Source organism: Coffea eugenioides, chromosome 4 (genome assembly GCF_003713205.1).
Source record: "Coffea eugenioides isolate CCC68of chromosome 4, Ceug_1.0, whole genome shotgun sequence".
NCBI classification, from domain to species: domain Eukaryota; kingdom Viridiplantae; phylum Streptophyta; class Magnoliopsida; order Gentianales; family Rubiaceae; genus Coffea; species Coffea eugenioides.
Window position 1 is genome coordinate 3,635,579 of NC_040038.1, and position 18,272 is coordinate 3,653,850.

The 18,272-nt window shown below is 37.1% G+C and overlaps 3 protein-coding genes across 3 annotated transcripts; 2 read left to right on the top strand and 1 right to left on the bottom strand.

Moving 5' to 3' along the window:
* Positions 1 to 7,763: 7,763 nt before the first annotated feature.
* On the top strand, positions 7,764 to 8,850 carry LOC113768090. Its single transcript, XM_027312325.1, has one exon. It carries the CDS (start codon positions 7,912 to 7,914, stop codon positions 8,500 to 8,502), a length of 591 nt encoding a protein of 196 aa, XP_027168126.1. The 5' UTR covers positions 7,764 to 7,911; the 3' UTR covers positions 8,503 to 8,850.
* Positions 8,851 to 11,908: 3,058 nt separating this feature from the next.
* LOC113768225 lies at positions 11,909 to 12,927 on the top strand. Its single transcript, XM_027312497.1, has one exon. The coding sequence runs from the start codon at positions 11,931 to 11,933 to the stop codon at positions 12,573 to 12,575; it is 645 nt and encodes a 214-aa protein (XP_027168298.1). The 5' UTR covers positions 11,909 to 11,930; the 3' UTR covers positions 12,576 to 12,927.
* Positions 12,928 to 13,233: 306 nt separating this feature from the next.
* Positions 13,234 to 17,560, bottom strand: LOC113767688 (protein NUCLEAR FUSION DEFECTIVE 4). Its single transcript, XM_027311862.1, has 3 exons — positions 16,998 to 17,560; positions 14,444 to 15,345; positions 13,234 to 13,963 (listed from the first exon to the last, which is right to left on the bottom strand). The coding sequence occupies exons 1-3, from the start codon at positions 17,322 to 17,324 to the stop codon at positions 13,498 to 13,500; spliced, it is 1,695 nt and encodes a 564-aa protein (XP_027167663.1). The 5' UTR covers positions 17,325 to 17,560; the 3' UTR covers positions 13,234 to 13,497.
* Positions 17,561 to 18,272: the final 712 nt, after the last annotated feature.

Here is an 18,272-nt window from a genome sequence, read left to right on the forward strand (position 1 = left end):
ATGCGGCCAGATTTACAAATGAAACAGTGCAGACCATTTTCTAACATTTCGAAGGGACAGACCCTGTAAACGTCCTCCCTTTCCAAAACTAACATCTTGATACTAAAACTGCAACCTACGAACAAACCAAATGGACCTCAAACTCTACAACACTGAACATGCAAGGTAACAGCAAAAGGCGACAGCTTTAATGTTTTAGACAAACACAAGGCAACATGGACTAACAGATTTAAGTTTATAAAGTTCCAATCACGCACATACATGCTTGGAAAGCTTAAGGAATTAGCATCTGAAGAAACTCAGGGTTTAAAAGAGAGAATGGCTTACAGTGGCCTCTCTTTTGTTGAAGATCCGGACTGAAAATGGCGTGGTGAACGATGACCGCTTCTCAGGAGGTCAGCAGCTGCAGTAATTTCTGGGCTCACCGAGGAAACAACACCGGATTTCGTCTTCCTCCTTTGCTCTTCTGCTTTCTCCTTCGCTTTCTTCTTTTTCCTCCCAACCAGAAACCAGCCGCTCCTTCTTCTAACTCCCCCGGTCTCTCTCTTTCTTACTCCCTTGTTTTCCTCTACTCCTCTCTCTGGTTTTTTTTTAGCCGTCATCCCCCTTTCTTATTTCTGAACCCTTAGCTTTGCTTTTATATCCCATCCAAACCCCTTAAACCTCATCTCAATGGTTCAGAAGCAGCTTCAAGTCTTCGTTCCCCTCTCAGCCATCGGATTAGTTTTCATTTCTAGATTGCTCTGGGCTTGTAGATGAAAGCCAAGTGTAACAGTACTGTGATGATCTAACGGAGCCCAAAAAATGGAGAAAAAATGGAAGAAAACTGGAAGAAAAACAAACCAGGGCCGCGCTATTTTTGCTGCCTCGTACGAAACTGGAACGGAATGCAGCGCGCGTGGCTTTTTTTTTTTTTTTTTTGGTTAATCACTTAATTAAATAACAATAATACAAAATAACAATTTAAACAAAACTTAAATAAAGTGTACAAAACTAGTAACAAAAGATAAAACAAAAAACTAAGATTTTTCCTGTGTTGGATTAATGATTTTTCCTCTCTTTTCCTCTTTTTCCGATTAATAAACAGTAAAAGGAAATAAAAGATATTTTCCATGCATAATTTTCTCTTTTGAAATTTTTTTTTTTTGTGCTAAAACCTTACGATAAAAATAAACAGCTAAAAGTGCTAAACCAATGCAAAAATAAAACTAAACAAAAAATAAAACAACAGATAATAATAATAATCTGAAATGCTATACAAATGCTAAAAGTCTAAAAACTAAAATCATGGAATTAACAAATAAAAACAAAAAATAAAATTAGGATAAAAAAATATTTAAAAATTTTGGTGTCTACAACAGTCATCCTTGCAATGGAGATAGGGTGAAGAGCGGCTTGTGATGAGAATTTTTAGGCTTGATAGTGTAGGTTTCTTGATGGTCGGTGCAGTTTTATATTTTAAGACTTTATTGGCCACGTGTTTTGATGAACTCGACTTTCACAATGTACAGCAGAAATGGGTCAAGTACATTCGCATACTTAGCCCTCAACTTTCAGCAGATTGGCTCCATTTGGATTAATCAGTTTTTCAAAAATTAGTTTTTTAAATATTATAAAATTTTTTAAAAAGTATTCCAAAAGGTATTCTAAAAAATAGTCTAAATTTTTTTTAATGTTTAAAAAATATTTCAAAATATATTATAAAAACTCTACTACTTTTAAATATTTCAAAATATATTCTAAAATTTTTCAAAAACACCCCAAAAAACAATTAATCCAAACGGATGTTTTTAAACTACTTAATTGTATGTCCTCTTAAAGAGAAGTAATAATACTAATCCTTTTCTTTTTAGCCTTTGTTTAGCTGAAGTATGCTATCATGTTGCTTACAAACATTAACGTGAAGTATATTAATGGAACTTTTGACATCGAATATTTTGCTGTGTTGTTTGGTTTACGCTATGAGAACCTGATAAAATTATTTTTACTATAACTCATTTAGTCATTTATGATTTTGCCAACGGAAAATTGACTACCCACATAATACACACACACACACTAAGTTCTGTATTATAAGCAACATATTAACGAAGTCAATCTTCAATGTGGCCCAATACTCTTTACATACAGAGTCTTTGCAAGCCTAGCCGAACATCACCGATACCCTTTCAAGCCTAGCCCAGACGTGTTCTGGCTGGAATTCTGTAATTGTTTTCAGCTTGGAATGGATATTGATAGTTCACCCAAACTTTTTTTTGACCTAAAAAAAAGAAAGAATAGATATTGATAATTGAATCTCAAAGACTATTGGACTCAAATTCAAGGTTAGTTACCTCACCAAAAAAGAGAAGAAGCTCGAATATCACTTAAATCGACTTGAGCATTGAGATCTAAATGTGAAGATGAATGAGATTGCCAAGTTACGGGAGAGTTATCTTTTCCATTTGTTGGTTTGTTTTTGACGAATAAGTTGCTTACTTATATAGGAGCGGATATTGTTTACCAAAATATTCGGCATATGTTAAATTCAATCTTAGAGCAGGAGCTAACAAATTTTGAGCTTTTGTATTTTTTGCGGATAATGTTTTTCAAGGGTAAAACAAAGATTTCATTCATTCAAATCATATATTACGGCTTTGATTAGTAAAGAAAGGAAATCATCCTATCAAGCAGTTTTACATTTCAAACGAAGAGAAAATTTTGCTAAAACATGGGTTGGCAAATTTCCGGTCTTTGATTAGTAAAGAAGGGAAATCATCCTACCAAACAGTTCTACATTTCAAATCAGGAGAAAGTTTTGCTAAAACATGGGTTAGCAATTTTCCAGTTCTATAAAGATGGGAAATTTTACATCCTTGGAAAAAATTTATAGAGGTTCCGAGCCTTGTCTAGCAAATTGCCAAAATCAGAAAATCCACTTCATCCGAATTCATTTTCTGAACAACATTAATAATAGCATCACTTTCAAGAATCAAAATCTCAATCCCCACTTCTTTTGTCCATTTTAATCTTTTGATGACAGCTATAATTTCAGCAAATTTTAGAAAATATAACTTTACCAATTCTTTCCACAAAAGGCTACCTACCATAGGCTATCCGTCATCATCTCTAACGAGAATACCAATTCCCACATCGGTTCAGGAGTGTGAGAGGATCCCCTTTTAAGGTCCATTGAGCTCCCCTTCCAGTCAGCAATTGTCTGGACAGTGGAATTTAGTGGATCCTCCCTTAAATGGTTGATTTTCAAGGAATACCAATTCCTACATCCTCTAGAGTGCATGTTGCATCTACAGTAACCTTCAAAAAACCTTGCTGCTCTCAATTCTGGAGAATGCCTACCGTCTGAAGAATTCATTTGAGCCAGCCATCTTATTAATTTCTTGGGCTTGGATAAACTCCTGTAAATATGATTTTGCCCATTCAACTATGACGTGGGGTTTGATTACCTTTGCTTCAAATATGATGCTATTTTCCTGATAATTTCAAGGACTGGGTTATTAATTTTGTTTCACAATATTATTACTATTACAATTTAGGCCTTCCAAAGACGAAAACAGATTAGAGTCGGCCTAGTGCAGGATCCACTGACTCTGCTTTTTCCCATCCGTGATTGAGGGCACCAGATTTCTCATTTCCATGGATGACAGTGCTGGTCATCATTAGAATAATACTAACACTACTAGTTGGCAAGCAGAGACAGAGTTGGGAAGAATGCAAGATGTATCCTAACCAATGCTTAGGAGAATGCAGCTCTACACCAGAGGGAGAAGATCATGGGCCATCTTTCTTAGCCACTACCTACTCTCTGCCTTCTTGGCCAGGTTTGTTGTCCTAGATTTTTCACTCACGGCCCAAGGTGCTTTGACAGTCAAAAATGTTCAATGCACAGGCAATGTGTATTTAATTAGTGTATCGGTATCACCATCTTTCAATAACTCAAGACTCTTTTTTAGGGTGTGCCACCAGGTCTTTTAATTGCCTCAATCATCACACAACTTCACGCGAAATCGTTTCCAGAAGAGTCTCATCCCATCCCATTTGGCCAGGTAGCCTTGCCACCATCCCCTCGTATACCATAGCAGATAATGCTGCAACTTCTACAAAAGCCACTTAGAGACTCAACTTACTCAGGAACGATTGTCCGGAAAATCGTTTGGACCGATTTTGTGCAAAATATAACTCTGTATGCTTACGGTGTAATTTATTTTCACCAATGCGTAATTATAGAACAAAATTTTGTAAGTTTCACATATGATGTAAAAAACGATGTGTAAGATGCAATCTAAACTTTAATATTTTTATTGATCAAATCTTGACCATGAACCTTCAAGAACCATTAAGAACCATTGCTTCTTGCAATCATTCTTGTCCCTCCTCCAGAATTTTGCCACCTGACTCCATTCGTGCGTACCAATGATTTTGATTGTGCAACTCTCAGTAGATGCATGCATAACTTTCCCTGCCTAAAATATTCCCTTCCCCGGAGCTAGCTGGTCATCTCCGCCATCCTACTGTTTCCATGTGACCTACTAACTAATACCACTTGCGTCCTGTCTATTCTTATGGTTGCAATTGATGGAGGGATCATGTAACATCTCTAATTTATAGTTTAAATATAAAATCCCTAATTCACGTCACTAACTTATTAACCTTAGTGCAGCTTCAATTTAATTTTTTTTCCCCTTCTATATAAAATTGGCTCCAAATCTTAAAAGAATAAAAAGAAAAGGAAGGTCTTGAACCACAAATTGAAAATGTAAATCAATAAGTGGTTCATTGCTTCCTCAAACTCAACTTTACCACCGAACCTTCGGGCTCAACCCTGTGAATGAGTCAGTCAGACTTAGAAGTTAGAACCCACCTCCGTCGTCTATCCATCGTAGCCAAAGAATCAAAGCTCTAATTTCTGCGGGTTTAATTAGGTTTTGTAAGCACCGGAGCGGGAGTTCCTTCAAACAAGCAGCTGATACAAGTCCCAGTTTGACAGTGGAAACTAGTAGTACTTGGTTTCAAAACTTTTCTTATTTTTGTGTTGAGTATTCTTTCTCTTTCTAAGTCACATTTAGATCACCGTCTTGCAGATTCCTTGATAAGTTTCTATTTGATACTAAAGATAAGAAGGATGCGAATGTCACCACATACAATCTTTATCTCGAAGCGAAGTATAAAATTTTCCATTAGCTCCTTCAATAAAGTAATGACAACTTGGTCCACCTCAAGATCGTTTGGAATCATTTGATTTAACTGCATGTCTCCCCAACAGAATTTGCAAATTCCAATTATAGTAAGAAATACATACTGATACACTGCTACATGTTTTTGCCTGTCATTAAATTTAAGAACATAAGAAATGAGTTGGTGTAGCTCTTGATAGATGTACAAAGGGGAAATTTTATATCTGAATGAATATAAATGATGTGTCATTAAATTTAAACTTTTAATATACATAAACCTATAGCTGCCAATAATCATTTTATTAATCATTAGTCCTAAATTTTCCTTCATAAATTGGGTCTAGATCATTATGTTTATCAGCTTAGAGCTAATAGTGAGGGCTCCATATATAATTTGTGTTTTTCGGACTCTTCATTTGACCCCCAAAGTACCCGTGACTGTCCACAAGATATGATACTGGTGCTGGTTTAAGACATGTGCCCGACACTTGGAAAATTTGTTGGACGCTTTGACTCTCTCTTGTGAGGTCTGATGTCGAAGGTAGAGGAGGAGACCTAGTTGAGAATCCTCATGGACGTGGAAGACTTGTTGCATTGGAGTCCTTATTGCACTGGAATCCTTTTCAACCATGACTTGTTGGTTACTTTAAAATTTGCTAATCCTTCTCGAGCTATGACTTGTATGTTGGGGGTACTATATATTAGTAATTCTTATATTTACGAGAAATTTTGCCGCACCCACGCACTCGTGTTCCCGTATCATAATTCTAGATGGTTCTGCGCTCGAGTCCAGGTACAAATGTGTTTGGATAGTATATTATTTGAAATAATTACTGTAGTATTTTTTGTGATGCGATGTATATGAGATAAAAATATAGATTTGAAAATATGTTTACGACATAAACAATACATTACGTGAAATAATTCAACAATCCAAACACATCTCAATAATTATCCTACTATGATCATGCTGCTGCTAATGCAGTATGATCACTTCTAAAACCTATGCAGTTTAGGATTCTGATATTAACCACCGGCTCTAAGCTTATCCTATGCTGGTGTTTAATTGTATGACAGTAGTTTAATTCAAGACCTTACTATATATGTATGCAATTCTAGACCATACCACTATAGCCAAAGCTATATAGCATGTTATTTTGCACTGTGGGTGTGGTGCGAAGAATGAACAAGTTGAAATTTTTTATTCTTTACCGTGGAGATTTTTGTGTAGTTGGGAAGTGATTTTTTTTTTTTTTTTTTTTTTGCTTCTGTCTTCTATTGTTGTAGTTTATGTTGACCGTTTCATTGTGTAAGTATGATGGTAAAAAATATTAAATCACAAATTTTACTGCCCCCGCATGACAAGATTTGGAACGATCCAGCTCCGTTGTCGTCCATTATGTCCTAACAAAATCCAAAATATAATCTGTGTACCTCTAAAAGATAGTGTATTAGTATATGGTAACCGAAAGTTCGTTGGGAAGTAATGGTCAGCCGACAATAAAAAGAGAAAAAAAAGACGCTGGTGATTGAACAATGATGATGGAAGCCAAAACCTAATCACCTAATACTACGACCTAACTCAAAAGTCAAATTATGTTTACTATTACAATGAAATTTTTAACCAGGCCCATGCGGTTATATTAATGGCATGTAATAGTCGCGAATCTTGTAGTAAATCTTACCCTTGAAACCCCAACCAAAAAAGGAAAAAGAAAAAGGAGGAAATGCCGAGTTAACTACTTTGACAAGGTTACATTGAAGGCTGATTTTGTTGGTTTGCTTTCAAATGGTCGATATCCTGCGCTATTTAATTAACTAGAGAGACAATTTAGATACGGGTGTTAAAAATTGTTTTGTTAAAGTACTAAAATTTGAGCTCGCACTATTGAAATTGGAAGTAGTAACTTGGTAAAGTTTACTAAGACGTTCCTCCCTTCAAAAAGATGAAATACTCCTCCAGTCCAGATTATAAGAAGTCTTGAATCACAAAATGAGATTGGAAGCTGTGTCGAGACGGTTTTAACCTGGTGATTAAGGTTGAGAATTTAGTGATTTAGAGGTCTTGTGTTCAAATTCTTCTCTCGTCTTTCTCCCCTTCCCTGCTTCTTAAATTTTACTACTCTTTTCATGCTAGAAAAAATTAAAAACAAGAAGAAGAGTAAGGTGCAAGCAGGGATAGGTGAAAATGGCTAGTAGGAGTTTGGTTTTGGTCTATAATTCCTCTTCTAAACTGTGAAGTACGAATACACCACAAATTTATGCGTTTTCTATCATATTGCGTAAAGGCGCACTTAGAAATTCCTCCATGCCTGGAGCCATTTCCCTTTAAATCCCACGACAAAATCAACAGGTAAGAGTAGGCCTAATGCAAGATCCATTTGACTCTGTCTGCTTTTTTCCCATCCGTGATTGATGGCATCAGATTTCCATGGATTTCTTAGTCCTCACTCATGCCACAAGAAGCCATTTCACATTCTTGGAGGGAACAATAAAAATGACTTTCAAAAGACCCCACAAGCCCATTCTTTTTCTTTTAGTCATTCTCAAGTTTTTAACTACCGTCCTATCAAAGCATAAAAAAGAAAACCAAGTCAAGTCACTAAACTCCAATCCCCAGAGTCCCTCTTTCCCTTTCATCATATCTCACCCTCTGCTCATTTCCATTTCATTGTTTTTATATATATCCCCGCAGATTTCTAACTATCTTCCAGTCACTCTCATCTTGTACCCAGCCATGGATTGGTTCTCATGGCTCTCGAAAACGGGCCTTGAGCCCTCTCTGGTTTATGAATACGGCCTAGCTTTTGCTCACAATGAGCTTGAAGAAGAAGACATAGCCTACTTCAACCATGAATTTCTGCAAAGCATGGGGATTTCTATAGCTAAACACAGGCTAGAAATTCTCAAGCTTGCCAAGAAAGAGAAAGGGACCATCCCACATCCCATGTCTAGGCTGCTCATAGCAATCAAGAGAACAAAGAGGAGTCTTTCCAAGTATATTCGCATGTGGGTTCGGCGAGAGGAGTCGGCTCTTGCACTGGTGCCAAAGCGTAGTTATAATTCAAGTTCAAGATGGAAGAGTGCTATGGTGAAGAGGAACAAGAGGCTGACGGTTGCTAAGCAAAATAGCAGTAGACTCTTGCTTACTAATGGTAGTCCTATGGTGATGATGCCTAGTTCAAGAATTGAGAGTTTCTCAAGCCCAAATATTTATGATCTCAGGGCTGACGACGACAAGATGGATGCAGATCGCGACGAGTATTGGTCAGCAGCGTTCGAAGAGATCAAATGGGACTCAATGTTTCAGAATTTGAAGCCAACTTGATTGAATTTGGTTCTCATTTCTTTCTTTAATTTGATTACGCCAATCAATTTGAATGGTGAGGGATGAGTTTTTGGTTCTTCCACCAGAGCAGGGGAGGTGTAGGTACTATTGCAATCTTCAATTTTATCTTTGTAGTTTGTAGTAGTTGGTAAAAGAAAATAAGGGATTGTATGACTTTTCTCAGCAGTGGTGGTGGATGAGTCATGCAGAGCCCACCAAAAAAAGCATTAGAGTCAGTACCTGTAATCAGATTGTCCCCCCTACTTTGCATGTTTGTAACTATCTTTTTCACTTCACATAATCAGGTGTAATTATGGGCCTTCCCAGCAGTATCTTTTTCTTCCTCAACTTCAGGATGAGAAATGGAGAACTCGTTAGTATGATACATTAGCCAGACTGGTCGCTTCTTAACAAAAATGTTAATTAGGTACTTGTTCTTCTTGGACGACTGTTTCTGGTAATTACTAGTAGTATATTGCACCAGTTTTGTATGTACTTAGCTCCAAAAAAAAAAAAAAAAAAAGGGGATTGTGCAAACTTTGTTGCAATCGGTAATTTAGGAAAAAGTTGCTCATATCTTAGAGAGATCAGGACTTAGATGAGTGCGCTGCAATAAATGCTGTACAAGTACACAGATGAGAAGGAGATTGCTCCTGCGGCAACTGAACGTTGCTTAGAAATCGTTATTTTAATTATCGCTTCTGCAAATTGTTTCTTAGCATTTAGGAACCGATGCTGCATTAAATGTCTCCATAAATAATTGCGAATTTCAATAATAGATCCCTCCCATTAATTACTATCACCTAAGTATTGGGACCATGATTTAGCTCCAAATCGCCTTAATGCTAGGATCACAGTTTATCCTCAAAAGAGAAAAGAACAATACTTAGCAGGATCATAAGAGCTCCATGACTCAGGGCCCAACAATGTGGACAAGGGAAGTGGCCTCTAACCCCACGAAGACTGCCGCATTTGCATTTTGCAGCGGCACCTTACGAGTCCTGATCTATCACTGTCTAATCTTCTTGTCTGAAAATTTCTGAGCAAAGATGAACTAAGATCAAATGTGGTGGAACCGGAAAAGATATTTCTTGGCTGGGAATCGGGCACCGACACAAGTTTTGCCTTGTGGCAGGCATTGTCCCACTGTGCATTATGCATTTACTAGACTGACTGATGCATTAAACCAGTTTGCAGCAATTATGATGGACAAAGTTCTTCATTCGAGATTCTACAGTTACTGGTTACAACTCCTCCATGCAAATGCTTTTAAGCTCTGTCAAAAGTGTCCAGAGTTGTTGAACAAAATCTGAAAAAAATTTTATTCAATCTAGAAATCCCTTCTTAAAGAGATTATTATGAAAGTTTAAAAGTCGAGTCAGAAATCTTAGGGTTAGCTAGGCTAATGTACCTTATTAAAGAGATTTATAAAACAGTACTGTATCTGTTTGTGTTAAAGCCTGAGTTCTAATGAAACATCAGAAAAGAAGTACATAAACCCGTTATCGGGTGAAATGTCCAAGGAATTTTATTCATGACTAAACACCCTGCATCGAACATTAACTGGATCCAGATCAATCGCAGCCATCTTCGAATTTGGAACGCAGTTTGCTTATGCAAATATTTTTTTTTAATGCAAGTTAATTATATCAAATTGGCAAAATAAAAAATGTCAGCTCAAGTAATCACAAAGTAGACTCCACTATTCACAGTTTCATTATTTATGGCTCGTTGGGTACGACGACTTCGTTCTTTAGTTACCGTGCAAAAATTGAGAATATCCAGAAGTGGGAAAATTCAATAGTCAATTTAGACTGCCATCGGTTTTCAGCTAAATGCTATGCTGGAAAGTAAGCTGGTTGATTAGAAACTAGAATCCTTGCTCATCTAGAATCACCGAGCCAGAATCCACAAAGTCTTCATAAATCTTCAATTTCGGACGAGATTTTATGTCAACTCACATAGGTATAAGCAAATTCTAGTACTAATAAAAGACAATCACATATTCCACTGAAGTTAAGGCACGAACTAAATGGTAGACGGGGCTTTACAGCCTAGAGCTAAAACAAAGGGAGAGACAACGTTACCCTAATTATATATAGGACAATAGCGACCAGCACTAATCATTCACGAGAGAGCGTTCGTGCTAAGAAAGCACACTATGATGCTATCTTTTAATGATTGAATAAAGTTCAATCATTGTTTGATTAGATCAATCTGTATTGATCAGTGCAAGAATATATACTTGATAACAAAAAAAAAAAAAAAACAAAAAATGGAGATTGGTGTGTTCTTAACTAGGAAGTTAGAAAATAACTAAGACAGAAATGAAAGCATACACGATTGCAGAATTACAGGGATGTGTTCTAACATCATGATTGCGAGATTGTTTGTCTACTCCTACTGTACACAGGGACAATATGTTCTGTAGTAATAAGATCCGCACACATGCACAATACTTACAAGTTTGGAGTGGAAAATACGTTTGAGTACTAGTGGTCCATTTTGAAGAAGCATAATCTACATTTTCTCTCCTCATGTAATGTTGCCGCAATCTCAACATGATTACCATTATACTACTACTCAACATGAACTCTGGTGCTAATTAAAATAACTAACCATCATTATTCTTGTCCAACTCTGTAATCTGAAAAATGGTGTTTACCAGTCCTGCATGCCCCAAAAGAACGTAAATCCACTACGTGGGAAGGTAAATTTACACGGCATGACTACCTTGAAGGCGTTCGGTTAAACTGCTGGGGCATACCCATTTTTGTGTTTTTAGGTAACGTTTCATAAATGGGTAGGAAGACTGGGGCGTCAGCTATAGTTTCCAACAAAAGATGGTCATTTCTTAGGCCGTCTAGCCGAGAAATTAAGCCGGGCGTCTGCTTTGTGCTTTCGGCTTGCAACTTAATGCAACCATATCATATGCGGACAAATATTAGTTGGTAATTGGTAGTATAATGCTAAATAAGTTTGTCCATTTCCCTGCTGATTATGTGGACTAGCCCCGGGATAAGCTGCTGACCCACCAATCTCCTTTTCCCAGCCGTGAATGATGGTGTGAGATTATGAAAAGAATTCCTTAGGTCTCACTTCAACAGCAATGTCACGACTCTTTGCCCAATTCTTGAAGGCAACACGGCTTTAATTAAGCCCAGGGTCCATCTTTTTCTTTTGTCCTTCTCAACTTCAACTGCCGACTCATTCGGGCACTTGTCATCCTTATTCACTCGATCGTTCTTCAAATCAAGGTCGCAAGTCTCAACCAATTGCTAAAAAGAAAAAATGTATCAATTCACAATTAAAAATTGGTCCCTAATTGTACTTGCTCTTGCCATCCTACCATGTATATATATATATATATATTGATGTATTTCTATACCAAAGTCGGGTGGTGAATTGGTACCACTGGACTCCAAGCGATGGATTGGTTTTCTTGGCTCTCAAAAACTAGCCTGGACCCTTCCACTGCTTATGACTATGCCCTTACTTTTGCTCAAAACGAGCTGGAAGAAGATGACATAGCTCATTTCAATCATGAATTTCTTCAAAGCATGGGCATTTCTGTGGCGAAACACAGGCTCGAGATTCTCAAATTTGCAAGAAAAGACAAAACTAGAAGCCTACGTCCCCTGTTACGGCTTCTGATTGCAGTCAAGCAAGCAAAGAACTATGTTGCTAAGCATATTCGCGTCCGTGTCGGTCAGGATAGCTCAGCTCATACTATGATCCCAGTTCCACAGATGAATAAAAGTTCAAGATGGAAGGCAGCTATGCTGAGGGCGAATAGGAAATTGATTCAGACAAGTAAGCGAGGTAGGCCTACGCTTCTTGCCAGTGGTACTAATAGTAATACTCCTCCAGTTGTGGCAGGTCAAGAAATATTGATGCTCACAAATGGAAGCCCTCTGGAGTCTGATTCAAGTAGTAACAGTTCATCTGACACTGACGTTCAAGATTTCCATTTTCACAATGAAAAGTTGAACTGCAGTGATGGTGAGTTTTGGTCGAATGGTATTGAAGAGCTCAAGTGGGAAACAATGTTCCAAAATCTGAAGCCCACATGACGATCCCAGTGCTTATACATCATGTGGAATTAATTCTTTTGGCTCTTCCATGCTCAAACTTGAGCAATTTGTGTTCCAAAATAAAATGGTTTTGTCGTCTCCCTTTGCACGCCATCATGCCTCCTTACCGTTTCAGTAATCGGAGAATCACCTTGTAATCATATCCGTACCATACATACCACGGGTAGTTCATTTCCAATTTTGCTCTTTCTTGTTTGGTCTGTAATTAGCTTGGAATTGACAAAAATGGATGAAGTCAGTTGCAGATGTTTGGGTGCAGTAGCTTAGTTGCAACCCGTAACTTGTAATGTTTCTTTAATCTAGATTAATATAAATGTGATGTTGTTATCAACTAGAATGGTTGTGAACCTTATTTTGATCAGATTAACTATGTTTTTCAACCTTGAGAAATGGGCTTCCTTTGGACACAATTACATCATTAGATTGCTAAATGGCGAACTCTGATTGACTTTGTTTTTACTCCAGCCAAAGTTCCATTATTCAAGTAAGCATTTAACAATTTCACATGATGGTACCCGAAATTTGACCTGCTTAAGGTCCTCAGCGAGTTCTAGACAGGAATTTCACGTATTAAAGAGTATCACGAATTCTGATCTACTGGCAGACATATATGCTTCAACCCTTGAAACTGTAAAAATGATAACAAAAACAAAACTGTATTCTCTTCATACATGCATCAAACGATAGATATTACGGAAACTCATCAAGCCTTATTCAAGCAACTCAAAATTTTCTCCCTAGTTCAAGTTCGTGTTTTGAGTAGTTTAGAGTACCGCAAAATATGTAATTTATATGAACTCTAGCACTTATCCTAAGGCTAGATGTCCAAGAATATCCTCCAAGAACTGAATGTGACTCAATAACATATTGTTTCTAGATAAGCGGAAAGATACTCTAGACATCAATGGCCAGAACTCTGTGGCAGACGGAAAGAGCCCCCAGCATAAAGCATTTGGTAGACTGGTCTAATTCTGATTGTCAGAATTATGCTCAACAGAGCTCCCAGACCACAAGCGCCAGCTAAAACTAGGAATGTAAGCCTATAGCAATCTGGACCAGCACAAGAAGACCCCCCTTGTTTAGCTGCTTCACTGTCATAGACCTGCCCAGCAAGCAGACCTGAAAAGAGGAGTGCACCTATAGGGTTCCCAAGCTGCATGAAGTTAAATATGACTCCGAAATGCCTCAAACCAAAAAGCTCAGATGCAGTTGGAATCATTATGGCAAACTGAAACCCAAAGCAAATACCAAGTAATGCTGTTGCAGCATATAGAGTTCCATTCAGAGCTGAAGCATAAAGAAGAAACGTAATAACCATGAGTACTTGGGCTACAGTCATCCAAGCTGTTCGAGGAATTGCTTTTGACCTGAAATTAACAGAATACAATGTTGAATTACCTGGGAAAGATATGTTAAAAGAAGTCTTATTGTTGAGATATGCCAACTTTTCCTACAGATTTTGAGAGATTATGTTTGATATCAAAATAATTTAGTTATTAGAAGAATAAGGATATTTGTTAACCAAAGATCATGTTGGTTTGTTAACAAATGTATTAGCTAAGATTTGCTAGTAGAAGAAGATTATATTTTATTGAGATTTTTAGGATAATTGTTAGTTGGATATTTTGCTACTTTGTTTCATGTAATCACTATAAATAGTGAGTTGATGAATATAGAACACAAACTCATTTTCCATCTTTAATACAAGTTTCTTATAAGCTTTTTTTGCAACACTAAAGTGTTGTTTCTTAGTTTATACCCCAAAAAACCAACACTTATCCAGAGTATATAGGTTCCAGAAATTGCCAGAAAAAAGAAATAAGAAGTAAGCTCAGTAATATGATTACCTGACAAAGTATTCCGAAACAGCACCAGCTCCAAGACGGCCCAAAAAGTTGCAAAAGCTGAACAAACTTAGCAATACTGTTGCATCATTCAATCCCAGAAGTGAAACTCCGATCTGTGCCAAATTATTCAGAACAGTGACTCCAGAACCAACCCCTAGGAAGTACACAAGCCACAATAGCCAGAAATCAGCTTTGATTACAGCTTCGCGAAACTTAAAGTCTTCCCCCCTTCTTGGTCTTCTTTTTTCCTTCACTGCACCTTCACCCACGGCTAGAAGAGTATCCACATCTGAGGCATCATCAGTCTCCATAAAGCTTCCAAGATATGCTGCTGAAGAAGAGGGGGTTAAAAGAGGATCTGCCTTATTTGAATCCTCCCCTGCAATCAAATTACCTGAAGAACCAGTTGATTGGTCTTTCTTTCTACGGTTAGCAGGGAATAGTGTCATTTTTAAGGGAATTGCAAGAGGAAACATCAAAAGAACAACCATGATAGCCACAAAGATATATTTGATGTAGGCACTTAGAGATAATGTGTCTGTTAGAATTGTAGTAGTGAGAAGGTAAACAGCAAGTAAGAGACTCGCTGCTTGAATGAAAAGAAAATGGACACGTTCTGAAGAGTCTTCTTCAGAAGCAGGAGTACAAGCCCGAACAAAGTACATCATGGCCAAACATATGACAGGAATACCCAATGCAAGGAACAGTAATAGCTTCGAAGCTGACCCATCAAGCACCATGGTGTACACCTCCGTTAAAACTGCAGCACTGAGCCCCACATAGCCTTTTAGAATTCCAGCAACCGTGCCTCTACTGACAGGGAAATTCCTCATGTTGGTTACAAGTACAGCTGTGCCAAGCCATGCACTGCTATGTGTGGCAACACAGAGTGCAAGAAATAACTGTCAACAGCATCAGCAATTGACTGATGAGAACTTAGATATGTTTGCCATAAAGGCAACATTTTACAGAATTTGAAACTTTAATTGAAGATGTCTATCTATTTGACATCTACCAACCCCAGAGAGAGATACTCAGAGAAGAAAAAGAAAGAAATAGTGAAAGTAAATGAACAAAAAATGGCTCCTTTGCAGCCTTCTTTGTCAAGAGAAAAATGCCAAAAGAGAATGAGTGCGATGGTAAAACAAGTCATATCTTTCTTAAGAGAATGAGTGCTTGGACATACTGGTGACACATTAAACTAAGGTGAAAAAAAAAGCAATGATATGTGTAATAGAGTTTTTAAAAAATTTTTAGATCCTCATCTTTTATGAGAAATGGCAGGAAGGGGTTGAAGGAGCTAAAAAAAGTGCCACATGGACAAGCTCTCTACATGTTCAGAGAGCTACTATGCCAGTTAGAAGTAAAGAAGAGGTAAAATTTCAGCAGAAATAGCATCTAATCAAATCAACGAGGTAGAAGAACAAGAACCAATACACAGCAACTTACCCTTGCTTTTTCACTCCACCACGATAGCTAACCACAAATATACAGACATGTATGCCAATCAAGAGTATTAGCAACAAAATATTACCTCATCTCTTTCAGAAATACAAGTTTGGCACCTAGGCATGCTAAAAAATGATACTGAGTCAGAAAAGACTCGATGAAAAAGGCTCTAAGCGAAGATGGGTGAGGGCCACAATCAATTTCATAAATGAAATAGGCAAATGGATGTTTAAATCTGGATCTTGTTACTCTTTTACAAAATTTCTCCTGGCAATTCTACACATTCTGCACCTTAATAGAGATTATAAAATGCATGAGTATGTAAATACCACAAGACATACTCCACAACCATGATTACGTTGCACAAAGTTTGATCTATCACCCAAACGTGGAAGGAAAAAAAAAAAGGTGAAGAAAATTCGTTGTCATCACTTGGTTTAAGCTTCAAAAGTATTTATTAAACATGAACCAACAGTACAATGAATACTCTATGAGATGACACATGGAAACAGCTTTGTTGGGTTGATGCAGAAAAAATACTATAGTGGTCTTTGCATTAGCTCGATTGAGGGATTTATTCAAAAACCTACGAAGTTTCGAATTCTGTCAACATTATAATCAAGTAAACGAACCAACTAGTCCACATCAGAATAACCTACGTCAAAACACAGTAAATTCTTAGAAATTAATTCAGCCAAACATTAGAGTCTTGAAAGCATGACAGCATAAGCCATCCATCCCTCAGGAAACTAAAGCATTCTTTGAATTGAAAAGTCAAATATTACAGGAAAACAGACCAAAAGTAAAGAGTGCTGAACTCGACATGTTAGAAACTTGCAGCAGTAAGCATTTGACAGATATCAATTTAGCACAACCAAATCAATCTCAGAAACTATCACAGGATTATCGCAACTACTGCCAAAGAACACCAATCTCATATTTCAGAAAATGAAGTTCCCGGTAGGATGTAGAACACAACAATCATATAATATGCTTTTTTTAATGATAAATACTTGCACAGAATCAATAAATCCTAAAAATGCAAAGTAAGATGATAAATCATAGAAGCGGATAGGGATTGAGACAGAGTAAGAAAAGAACTTACAACCCAATAAGGCATGTAATGAACAGTTTCACTAACAGCAAGCCACAGAACACCATAACCCAAGAAAGACAGACAAACCGCAACAAGCAGAATAGCCCAAGGTGGGAACTTGTTGCAAGCAATACCCGGGATAATCCCTACGTTTTCTCCAAAATCATTAGCCACCCCAAGCATAGTCAGCTGCTCCTGACTGAGACCCAGTACCGATTTGAGAGCAGAAGAGTAAAGAGGAAAAGTATAGCCATTCCCAGCTGCTATTTGCACCCAAACAGCTGCTCCTAATCCCACCCATGGCGGCCTGCTCCCAGCTTTCAAAGTTACTACCATTTTTTTCTTTCTTTTTCTAGGAAGAGTCCTAGAAACAAGAAACTTGGTATCTTCCCACTTCGTAGAGCTTTTCAGACCCAAGTCATTAGTAACCAGTGATCAAGGGGTTGGATTTGGACTAGTAACAAGTTTATATTGCGTCAGACGGCAATGGGAAGGATTTTTGTCACAATAAAGGGACCCAAAGAAAAGGTCGGTTTTGATGATTCTAGTGTTCGCATTTGGTAAAGTGCATTTGATTCGATGGCTAAATGGCATACGAACTTGCGAAGTGAAGATACCGTGAATGGTGATGCCACGTATATCATATTTACAGAAAACTTTTTGCCCTTTTCTTTGGAATAATATCAGAAACCTCCTTTGAGGTTTCTCCTAGTATCGCTTCACGCCCCTGAGATTCTAAAAATATCACTTGCCTCCCCCTAATAATCGTAAAATAATTATATTAGCCCTCACTTGATATATGATTCACATATCAAATAAATGGAGTTCAAAAAATAATCAAAAAGAAACAAAAGTCACTTCGTTCTCTTTCTCTGTTCTCTCATATCCTCTCTTGCTCTTTTTTTATGTGATTTTTTTAAATAAAAATTATAGTAAACTGAATTTTGTTTGTATTTTTTTATTTTATGATTGTGATAGAGTGAAGTATGATTACTTTGTTTATTTTGAGTTGATTTTTATAATGATTTAGTACAACTTAAAGGTTTGTGCCATTGATTGAGAAAAGGTTAGAAAAAAATAAGCTTAATAAAAAATCAATTTTAAGCATATAAAGTTGAATTGGTGCTAGAACTCTACAAATATCTATTTTCTTTTTGAAATTTATATTTTTACGGAATATAACTTTGTGATATGATGGTATTACTATATATTGTTTTGTAGGTGATAGTTTTTGTTGAAGTGAAAGAGAAAAAGGATAATTTAGGATTTTTTCAAAATTTTATT

Coding starts and splice junctions, on each gene's coding strand:
- LOC113768090 (XM_027312325.1), top strand. CDS start 7,912: ATGGATTGGTTCTCATGGCTCTCGAAAACGGGCCTTGAGCCCTCTCTG.
- LOC113768225 (XM_027312497.1), top strand. CDS start 11,931: ATGGATTGGTTTTCTTGGCTCTCAAAAACTAGCCTGGACCCTTCCACT.
- LOC113767688 (XM_027311862.1), bottom strand. CDS start 17,324: ATGGTAGTAACTTTGAAAGCTGGGAGCAGGCCGCCATGGGTGGGATTA. Junction 15,346..16,997: donor ATTACATGCCTTATTGGGTT/GTAAGTTCTTTT, acceptor TGCTGTTGACAG/TTATTTCTTGCACTCTGTGT. Junction 13,964..14,443: donor GTTTCGGAATACTTTGTCAG/GTAATCATATTA, acceptor TGTTAATTTCAG/GTCAAAAGCAATTCCTCGAA.